The following is an 11,763-nucleotide window of genomic DNA, read 5'->3' as shown; positions in this document are numbered from 1 at the left end:
AATGAGAGTAATCCTTTTATTTTTTGTACGAAAGAACAAAGGTCACTAAAAATCTGTACAATCTGTAAAAAACAACACATTTAAATAAAAAACATTGCAAGATATGTATCTAAATATTGTTCACTGAAGTAGTCAAAGTTGACATTTGCTGAAAAAGGCTTTGGATTGTCCGTCTGGTCCTTGAGTCCATCAGTAGTTTGTAACGCTGTCTCAGAGCTGCTGTCTTAAATCCACTTCATCACATTTCTGTGACTGACTGGAAATCCAGCTGATTTTCCCAGATCACACATCCTGCTGGTCCTCTGCTCTTCAACAAGAAGAAGTGAGTGATGGAAAGGACCGATGTGGCTGACAACTCCAGTTTACTTTACGTCTCAGTGCTTCACTCTCGTGCTCTACGCTCACTGGTGCTGAAACAGACAGATTTGATTTGTCTAAGTTAGAAACCAGGCCATACACTGACACAAAACACTTCAGCAAGTTCTGTTCTTTCCTACCTTTCAAAACGTCTTACTTCTTCTTCCCTCCCATGGGCAAGTTCTCACTTTTATTTTTCTGCACCTGAAGGGACCATTACTTGTTGTCAGTCACAATCTGCACCAAGGACAAAGTACCTGCATCCACACACTTATAGAAAACCTCCAACCTCATTCATGGCATCATCAATCTGTTTGAGTTCTTCGTATCGGTCTCTTGACTCTCTGAGTGGCTGCACCATCGCCTCCTCAATCTGTGGGAACAGCTTGTACACACACACAGATACACTCAGTGCAAACGCCTCATTACTTTGTATCATAGAACTGTATAACTGTAACAGGCACTTTAAAGCAGCAGTGTGTTTGTTTAAAGGTGCACTGTGTAAGATCTGGCCACATGCTCCAAAGAAATGGAGGGCAGCATTTTACCTCTACTACTGGGTCCATTCAATCTGAATCTACAGTCTTCAGTTATCATTAAAAAAAGAACTAACATTTGACCAAACTGCTGAGCCAGTAAACACAACACTTTTATAGTCTCCAGTTTGTGTTAGCCATGTGTGTTTACTGTGACACTATGCGGGGCTGTACGTTTGTTTATTGGCTTAAATCCTAAGTGGCACAAACGAGGGAACGACTCATCTTCAGGTTTCTCATCTCCGGACACAATCCAAATCAACACCCCCCACTTTATTACAAGTGAAGAATATCTATCCAAATGTACTCATCATTTCAATGACAATGTGAGGTGACAGAGAATCTGAGCTTTTCCAAGGTGGACATGAAACTCAATCATCCGTACGAAAGGTGAATGACTGTGCGAAAGGAGCATTGTGGTTTTACATAACATTAATTTAGTGTGGCAACCGTCAATCAGCCCCACTTAGCATATTTGTGCAACTTGATGTCATAGCCAAAGGCTTTGGGTATGCTCATTGTCGCTTACTTGAAATACTTGATCCCAAAAAGCCAAACCCTATCAAAAGAGTAGGGTTAAAAGATCCACAAGACACACATGCTGCAAAGCTGATTAACAGTTATTCAAATGCTACTTCACATCAATACCTCCATAACCAGTGGCACCTCCCACTTTGCAACTATATTACTTTGATCTTCATAATCAGTGTGCTGCATATTCACCTTCATCACAGTCTCAAACATGGGGATGAGGACAAACTTGATGAAGCCAATCTGAGCTGTCGGCTTGGTAACCTTTTCTCTGTCCATGAACGGAGCCACGGGAAGCCCTTCAGTCTTCTCCCTGTCGCTCTGAGCAGCACGCACGCGCGCACACGCGCACACACACACACACACACACACACACACACACACACACACACACACACACACACACACACACACACACACACACACACACACACACACACACACACACACACACACACACCATCAACATGCTTTTCAAGAATAGGAGGGAGAAATTTATTCTTTGCTCATTCATATACAGCTTTAAGGGGAAGTTCATGGCTTGAAAATTATTCTTGATTATGATTCCTTAATCCCATTGATTTCCTTCTCTCTTTTTACATTGATCTTTTATCATATATTTAACAGAAAGTTAGTCTCATCATTGCTAACATGATGATGATGTCTGACCATTGTTGCAAAAAAAGATGACACTGTCTAAAAGAACTGCGAACTCCAAAAATCATTTGAATGTGTTGTGAGTTCTGGTCCCACCTGCATGAAGTACTCCTCCAGCAGGCAGTCGACCCAGGGCTCAGCCACCTCCATGGGCCGCACCTCGTTGGAGATGTCGCAGCACTTGATGAGCACCATCTTCAGCTGCACAGAGCAGAGGGTCAGAGGGCAAAGGTCACCATGAATAGAGGGTTATTAATAGAGGGTTATCACTTGCAGCGGTGGGCCGTCAGGGCCAGCAAAGCCTTCTCTGCTGGCCTTGACAGAATCACAAAATTATAGCTATTTTATCATTTATTCAAAATATTTTTCCCATTAGCTTATTATCTCATTGCACAGCTACTGTCTTCCTCTGTTGCTCTGCTTCTAGCACAGCTTGTTTTAAGTAGAGCTTTTATCCAATCAGATTTCACCCCTATTCTGTCTCTAAGTAAAAGAAATCTGCCCGAGGACTGCAGAATTACAAGTGAATCCATGTGCAGTTTAAGTAAATGGGGACAATATTGTTGATTGTCATAGTCTCCAACCAATCAGATTTTTTGTTTCACATGTTGGATGTATTCTTTGACGTGCCAGACCTTCTGGATGGCCTAGCCGTGTACGTCATCATTAACGTGCGGCTTGATTGGTCAGTAGGCTAGCGTGACTGTTGTGAAACTAGCTTGTAGAACTTTGTAGTAGTAAGAGTTTTTTTTACCTAGCTTTGTTTTTTTAACACTCAATGGCTGAAGGAGGAGGAGAAACGGATTTCTCGAGAAGGACATTTACAGAAAATCTTGACATCAGCCCTGACCCAGCCAGGAAAAGGATTTGTGCGCCACTTCTAGTCCAGTCACTACGAACGGTATTCCTGGCTGAGAGCGTCGGAGAAGTGTTGCAAATTTTACTGCTGGGAATGCGTTTTATTTGCGACTTTGCGTCTTGGTGTTTGGAGCTACGCTAGATTTGCTAACCAAGGCAGCAACACGACACCATAGCACGACAGGACACTTACAAGCTATGGTGCTTTTGAAAACGTTTTCAACCCGAGTGGATCTACAACTCAACGAACACGTTCGCAGGAGGACCTCTGGCTGGAACTGAACTGCACCGATGTTCTGTACAACTGTTTTAAACTCTTCATTAACAAAGAAAGGAGGATGGACTTTGTCTTTTAAGTGAACAGCAGCTTTGGTAAGTGAACTGCGTTTGTTTTACATCTGCAGTAGCGTTACTACTGTGTTAATTTGTCTCTGGTGTCATTTTTATGATATGGTTAATATTGTTCCCTCTGATGTGAATAATATTTTAATGGACCGTGTTCTTCAGTGTGTGGTGGAATGCGTGTTTTAGTGCTGCAGGTTTGATGGATTGTTTTGTCATGCTTTGTTGTCATATAAATATATGTGATTGGTTCTTGTGAGTTTGTTGTTTTCATTGTGTTAATTACGTTGATTTTGACTATATGCATTGTCCGTTAATGACGAAGCATCCCGTCAGGCCCGTATTCATGTATCTGCACTCTGCAGTTAGTGTATTTGTAGGTGTTGAGCTTCATGTAACATTTCATTTCACTTGTCAAATGTTGCAGTGTTATGTGAATATGAGGTGTTTACACGAAACAAATAATAACCTGTAGTTGTGGCGTCATAATGAGGCTAATAATTAGGAGGTGGTTCAACTGTAGTAAGACAGCACTGAAGGTCCAGGTATAAAACAAAGAAAAGAGGTGATATAAAAAGAGGCAACACAGGATTAAACATTGGATGTTTTGAATTAACTGATGACTATAAATTTAGATTGTATGAACCCAGCAATAGTGAAAGGCTGCTCCTTATTTCTTACACAGTGCACCTTTAAAGTAACAAAATTAAAAGTACTCATGTAGAATGTCAGCTTTCAGAGTTTTATATTACTAAATACCTCAACAGTAAGCAGCTCTACTAGCATAGAGTATAAAGGAACATAAAATGGAAACAAGTACCTTTAAAATGTACTTCAATACAGAACCGGGTAAATGTTACTTTCCACCACCTGCACACAGTGCATCAAACCTTCACACACTGAAATACAGCCTCATCTCCAACTCTTGCGACATTAAAGGAGGAAAAACAAACAGGATCAGGATCAGGACACATTCACATCTGTAGTTCGGTTCATTTGGTCCGGATAACATCACCAAAACTGTCCAATGAATGAGTTTCCTGGTAGTGTGAATAACTTCATGCTAAATCTTCTTGGTTCAATTCGAATAGGACAAATGAACATGAAATAGAACAGAACTAAAAGGATATGTATCTTTTTTTTGTTGGTCCAGACCAGCTGAACCGAACGGCAGGTGTGAGAGACGACCAAAGGCTTGTTTGTGTTCTTACACAGGTGATGTGCTCCTCATCTGCGTAGTCAAATTTGTCGACTTGCTGCTTGAAGGAGTCCAGGATCTCACCGTGTCGTGCCATGTCTGTAGCCAGGATCAGTGTGATGGTTCCCTGAAAAAAAGCACAAAGCGAAATAACTCATCAATAGATATAGCCCAATTCATGCTGGACTTTTGAGGCCAATACTTATATTAATATTTGGGAGCTTAAAAATACTGATAGCTATAATCAACAGAAACACACCACATAAACAAACAATCTTGATTAAGATTTAAAGAATTGTGACCAAGATACATACTGAGCAGAACATTTTACAGTTGAAAACTCAATTAGAATCAGCTTTATTTGGCCAAATAGAGGTAAAGAGTAATCAAAAATAGCAGTAAATATAAGCATTACATGAATATATATATATATATATATATATATATAAAAAGCTCCAATGACCAACAATATAATAAGAACTAAAACATCTTAATACAAATCAAGTTGTAAACAAAACACACGCAAAGAAATAAATCCTGAATGGATACACACTGTTGGGACTTCACCATGTGGTTGGAATATACATGGTTCAACAGCCTGATTTGGGTTAAAATCACACCAAGCCCCATGAGACGTTAAATCTCACATTCATGTGATTTTTAGTCCAAACTCAACACTGCGGTCTTATTGGACGAGGGCCACTGGCACCACAGGGGGTTCCCTGTGCTACGGCCCTGCTGTCACTGAGACTATAAAAATCTGCATCACCTCCAGCCATCCCACGCAATTCGATTTGCATGAAAGAGGGTGCGCATAACGTTGTTGCTTTTAAGAAAACCTAGTAATAGTTCTACATTCGTTGGTCAAACAATAGATTGTTTTGGATCCCGAAGGAGAAGCGGACAACTTGCCTGCAGAAGGAAGAAGAACATTCTTTAGAGGAAGAGAAGGACAAATTCACTTCCCATTTGTAGCAAGGTATTCCTTTGTCCATCTATGCCAGAAAAGGTTTCCAGCGACGCCTGGCATTAAGGTCAGATTCCTGAAAGGTTCCAGGGTGTAGGATTGGTTGTGTTTTTAGCAGGAGGATGGGATTTAGAGTCAGCGGCTCTAGATCATGTGGATCAGAGGACACAGTAGAGAGGGGACGGTTATTGAGGATTGCATCTACCTCGCAGAAGATGGTTTGTAGGCCTTCATCGTCGATGGTTTGCAGACGGAGAGTGGAGTTCAGCACCTGACGGACAGATCTTATGAGTCTTTACCAGAGCCGCCGTGGAGTGATGCTGCTGGTGGATTGAAACTCCACTGAATACCATCAGGAAGCAGAGAGGATTCTTTCCTGTGGCAAATCTGCCATCTTCTGCTCACCCGTTTTGCCTCTCACACGCCGACACACAACACACTTTGAGATTACCTTCCTTGTGACTGAATTTGCCTTTACAACCCAGTATTTCTTACGGAGGTCTGAAAGCATATGGTTTCAACTACTGTGTCCAGAGCATTTGTGGGAGTGTCTTAGTATGAGAACTGAAATGTGAGCATCTTTGGGCAAGATACAAGGGTGCTTGGTCTCATCAGGCATTGCAGATCTACTTAGTTGGCCACCTACTCTTATGATTCCCTCATCTAGGATATGATTGAGCCTACAGATCTTACTGTTCTTTTGCACTCTAGATGGGGTCGTTTCCAGTCTTGCCATTTCAGCTGGGAATAATTGTCTCTGGACGTAGGTGATGACTGACCTTTCTGCCTGTGAGAGATCTTCCACTGTGAGGAACTGTCCACCAACTTTGGTTCTGAAAGTTCTGAACTACAGAATTCAGTGCTCACCTTTTGGTTGCATGAGCAGGTCGCCATGTGACCTAAGCAAAGCTCCTTTTTTCCTTTTTGTGACCAACATCAAAGCATTCTTGAGTTTCAGATACCATGCCACTGCTTTAAGTAGCCTCATCCAATCTAAAAAGAATGAAATAAGCTGGTCTGTGGGAGTTCCAACGCTCTTCACCACTGTATACAGCAGTGTTTTTCCTGACCTCTGGATCATCTTGTAACACTGACTTGGAGCCCATTGCTTCCTCCACAGGTCAACTTTCCTCAGGCTTCCATACAAACTCAGGGGCATGTATCCATCTCCTTTGCTGCATGAATTTAACTGCACTCAGTCCTCTTGAGGCATCATCAGCCTGATTGTCTTTACTGCTTACATATCTCCATTGAGACCGGTCTGTGTTGTCCCGAATCAATGACACCCTGTTGGCTACATAGGTCTTGAATCTAGTTTTGTCATTTCCAATGTACTTTAGCACTGTCTGGCAATCAGTCCAGAAGACAGAAGGTGTAATTCTTTCCTCAGCATTTTGTTTGTCTTCACCAATAGTGCTGCAGCCGCCAGCTCCAATCGATACTGCGGTGTGGTTTCAAGGAAGGACTTTGGACTTTTATTGGACAAAAGTAACATGCACCACATCCTGAACATCAACCTGCCGAGTGTAGCTCACTGAGCCATAGCCACTTTCACTAGTATCAGCAAAGTGATGCAGTTGTGCACAATTTGGTGTTCCGTAGGGTATAGGCTTCATACAACGTGCAACAGTGAAGCTGTTTTTTGTAATGCAAAGCTTGCACAGCTTGTGGAGGACACAGCGCCAAATATGTGGCGGTATTCTAGGGGATTGACTGCTATCACCTTGTGGCCACCACAAGAAGTGCAGGTAGTTCACATCACACTTTTTCACTCTAACCTGATGGAACATTGACTTAATTTCAGCCATAATTCCAATGGGCTCTTTGTGAAATCTTAAAATAACTTCTACAAAAGAGTTAGCTAGATCAGGACCCTGCAGTAGCTTGTTGTTGAGGTATACGCCTTGGTAAGAGGCTGCACAGTCAAAAAACACTCAAAGTTTTCTCTTCTTGGGGTGGTACACCCCATGGTGTGGTATGTACCAAACCTTTTCTGGTGGCTGTGTTAGTTCTTCCTGCGGGACCTCTTCTGCATAATTGTTCTCAAAGATATCATGCAGGAATGCAACATATTCCTGCTTGTACTTCTGGTCTTTGATTATTTAGCTTTTTAGGCTCTGCAGGCTCTGCAATTTGCCGATTATTAGGCAAGCTAACATTGGCTTCCCTGAAAGGTATCTTTAGACTGTAATGTCCATCTTGTTGGAGAGCCTAACCGGCTATTTCCAAAAACCTTTTGTCTTCGATAGACATTTCAGTCTTTTCCTCAGATGCTACTTCATTAAAATCTTGATTGTACTTTGGGATTAGATGCTCCTCCAGCCTTGCGACTGATATCCTATTCACAGTCACACTCACTGCCATCACTATCTCTTCTCACTGGCCCACCCCAATAAGGTTCTTACTGCATAGGGGGCCTTCATTTTGGCTATTTATAACCTCCCATGGTTTCAATAATTTTGGAGCATTTGTTCCAATCAACAATTCCACCTTAGCACTGATACTGGGAAGTTTGACGGTTCTTAGATATGCTCATTGCGCCAAGTCATTTTACTTGAGGTTGGTTGTAACTGGCATTTCTCTCAGAGAAAAGACTTCAGGAAGAGGTAAGAAGTTGTCGCTGTCCAGTGCTAAAACTTCTATTCCAGATACAACACGAGTCGGAACAAGTTCTCTCTGATTCATTGTGCTTAGTAGAATGTGTATTTTTCTACCTTTCAGATTGAGCGGAGAAATGAGCGTCTCGGAGCGGAAGGAAGCTGTGGACTCAGGATCCAGGAGAGCATACACTTAAGATCTGGCTGCCTTGTGCTGCCTTAACTTGAACTGGGACAATGGACAGCACAGTCTCCTAGTCTCCAGCCCCTATATGACCACATAACTGTGCTGATGCACCACCTATTACACCAGAGAGCTGTCTCTCCCGTGGAGAGAGACAGCCAAAGCATATGCCAAGCTGAGCTTGTTTCTATGTGTTTTCTTTAAGAATTGTTTACATGACTCCAATGCGTGTTTACAGCTGCAAAGGGGGCAAAGGGGTTCAGGCTCCTTTTCTTTTTGGGCAACAGCAACACTTGTGGCTAAACTACTGCCAGACAACCTTGAGACCTTTGACTTGACAGGGGATCTAGGCTTCCCTCTACTGGCTCATTGATCTTGAAGGTCACCAAAAAGTGGGTCTGCTGCTATGCAAGCTTGTTTTACAATAGAACATATAAGGTCTACAATTCTAACTGCACTTTTCTCACAGCTCATAAGCCTTGTTGCACCACTTTTCTCTGAGCTTGTATGGTAACTTAAGTACAATGCTTCTCATGTTGGATATTGTGTCCAGTTCCTCCATATATTCCATTTCCTCAATAGCATAATCCTGTAGGGATCTTGAATCCTCCGATTTAATGTACACTTATGAACCATCTGGACCATATGGAACATCCATATAAGGATAAAGCAAACTCTCCGGCTCTTCATCCATTTGTGCACCTGTAGCTGCTGATCCACCAGTTATGACTTCAGCTGCCTCTGCAACAAATACAGGTTTCTGAACTGGGGCTGCATCAGACTGTACATGGTTAAGCATTGACATTTCAGCCTTTTTTAGATTTTTGCCAGTAGTAGCTGCTATTTCTGTAAGTAATCCAGAAAGTTTCAGTAGAGTTTCTCTTCTACGTCTTAGCATTTGTTGCTGCTCTTCAATGGCATGCTTTTCTTGCAACTTTACAGCTTTGGTCATTAAAGCTGCTCGCTCTGCCAAGGATGAGGAGGATGAGGCGGACTTGACAGATTGCCTATCAACATCATTCAAACCACCGTTTGCGTATGGGATCTCACCCTCCTCAAGAGGTAATTCTCTGACTTGAGTGACAGAAGAGGAGACCTCAGCTAAGCTGAATGAACTGGGGTTTACTGTGGCTGAAATCCATTTTGTTACGTTGACAGGAAAGTTACGATTTGTTCATATCTAGGCAGTGGTGGGCTGTCAGGGCCTTCAAGGCCTTCTCTCCTGGCCTAAACAGAATCACAAAGTTATAGCTATTTTATAATTTAATAATTTTTCTTAAATACACTACATGTATTATAATTTATACAAATATTTTTCCCATTATCTTATTTTCTCATTGCACAGCTACTGCCTTCCTCAGTTGCTCTGCTTCCAGTGCAGCTTGTTTTAAGTAGAGCTTTTATCCAATCAGATTTCACCTCTGTGTCTCTAGGTAAGAAGAGAGGCCCCAGGCCTGCAGACTCACAAGTGAATCCCTTTGCAGTTTAAGTGAATGGGGACGATATTGTTGATTGTCATAGTGTTCAACCAATCAGATCTTTAGTTTGACATGTTGGGCGTCCTCTTTGACGTGCCAGAGCTGCTAGCTGGCCTACAAGTATGTCAGCATTAACACACAGCTCCGTTTTTAGGAGCAGCGCTGCAGTTTGGTGCAGGGTGCGCTGTGATTGGTCAGTGGGCGAGCACGTGACTATTGTGAAACGAAACTTAACTTGCCAGCAGAGCTTAGTTGGAGGAGTAAGAGTTCAAATTGAAAGATATGGAAGAAATTATGATATTTTTAGGGTTTTGCTTGGTGTAGTTTATTTTAATTTTTTTACCTAGCTTTGTTTTTTCAACACTCAACGGCGGAATAAGGAGGAGAAACGGATTTAGTGGCGGAGTGACTGACAACGCCTTTTCAGGAAAAGCTGGACATCGTAAGAAATGGTCAGTCAATGCCACAACTGGCAGCCCTGACTCAGCAGGAAAAGGATTTGTATGAACGGTATTTCTTGCTGCCAGCGTCGGAGAAGCGTTGCACATTTTATGGCTGGGTTTGGAGCTATGCTACGCTAACCTGAGGACACCATAGTATTTCAAAACTTTTGGAGAGACTCGAGTGGATCTACAACTCAACCAACACGTTCGCAGGGAAACAGCTCCACAACCGTTGCACGGCGTGCAGTCTGCCCTGACGTGCGGTCTGCGCCGGCCGGCGGGCGTCCCGGCGGAGGTGGGATCACGGCCCCGCTGCGAACCTGCCACAGCAGACCGGCGAAATACAACTGGGGAGGCTCGACTGTCATCACTGGCGTCGATGAATTGAGAAGGACTACTTACTGGAACTGAAACGATGTACTGGGATTAAACTCTTTAAGTTTCGGTAAGTGACAAACTGCATTAGTTTTTTTACATAGTAACGTTACGACTGTTCATTTGTCTATCGTGTCATTTTTATGAATGGTATTTGAATGGCTCTGCTCTTATGTGGTGGAATGCGTGGATCCTTTGCTGGATTGATGAGTCATAATGAAGTCATTAGGAGGTAATTCAACTGTAGTAGGACAGCACAGAAGGCCCAGGTATAAAATGCACGGCCCGCCACTGTATCTAGACTGATACCATTTTCCAGTGTCTTCCTTTCTTGTATCCTCATCCAATAGTTCGCTGTAGGATACCAGCAAACCTTTAAAATCCTCAAGAAGTTCATTAAACTTAATCATGTTTCCTTGAACTTTATCAAGATAGTCTTTATCTAGATTGTTCACAATGTTCATTCTCCGTGTTAAATGTGACATTTATCTGCTCATGATGAGCATAGTTATTTCTGCTTCGTCAGAACTTGCCATTTTACTCAAAGATAAACTTTCCAAAACATTCAAGATATTGTTATTTCTTCAATCAAGCCAAACAGTCTTCATGGTACAGAAACAAATCTTATTTTTCCAATTCCTTTTAAATTCCTGATTTTTTTTAATTCACCGCTTTCATTATTTGGCCATGTCGCAGTAAAGTTACAAAATAAAAGATCACAGTCCATGAACACAAAAATCTGCGGTGAAATTCATTTCTGCCGATTTCAATTAATATGTTCAAACCAATAATCCTTGAAAAATGTTTGTGTTGAGAGCACATACCTGCTCTGAAGTGTTTCTTTATTCAATCCACCACGAGACAGGCCGGCATTTAATTTGTCTTTTCTCTGCGTACTGCTCCAAAAAATCCTTCAATATCAATCCACAGCACATCTTTGACAAAATGTGGGGTCAAAAACTCCTAAAGTTGGGTTTTTCCTTTCACCCCTATTTCGATGTCCTATTGTTTTTACCACGTAGAGAGTTTGGGTGCAGTATGTCTGACTCGGATCCTTGTTTCTCGAAAAGAAATGGAGCTCAAGCGCAAGTTCAGTCAGGAAGACACTAACGGGTAATCTCTGTCTCTCCTCTCCTTGTAATTACTCTATCAGCTGATTGGGGGCGTGCACTTTTAACTATCCAACCAGATGCGGCACAGTTTCCTTAAGCCAATCATATCTGTGCGGTCAACTTTAAAA

At 42.1% G+C, this 11,763-nt stretch overlaps 1 protein-coding gene across 3 annotated transcripts in view; it reads right to left on the bottom strand.

Moving 5' to 3' along the window:
- pde9aa (phosphodiesterase 9aa) overlaps positions 1–11,763 on the bottom strand; it is a 50,706-nt gene continuing 38,943 nt past the window's right edge. For all 3 annotated transcript variants that reach the window (XM_079170798.1, XM_079170799.1, XM_079170800.1), the window contains 6 exons: positions 4,493–4,606; positions 2,178–2,282; positions 1,617–1,745; positions 647–742; positions 498–561; positions 1–410 (listed from right to left, as the gene is read on the bottom strand). In XM_079170798.1, the coding sequence (XP_079026924.1) occupies positions 511–561; positions 647–742; positions 1,617–1,745; positions 2,178–2,282; positions 4,493–4,606 (495 nt within the window). In that variant the 3' untranslated portion in view covers positions 1–410; positions 498–510. The remainder of the gene's footprint in view (positions 411–497; positions 562–646; positions 743–1,616; positions 1,746–2,177; positions 2,283–4,492; positions 4,607–11,763) is intronic.

Source organism: Pholis gunnellus (genome assembly GCF_910591455.1).
Source record: "Pholis gunnellus genome assembly, chromosome: 12".
NCBI classification, from domain to species: Eukaryota; Metazoa; Chordata; class Actinopteri; order Perciformes; family Pholidae; genus Pholis; species Pholis gunnellus.
This window is presented reverse-complemented; position numbering and strand designations above follow the sequence as displayed.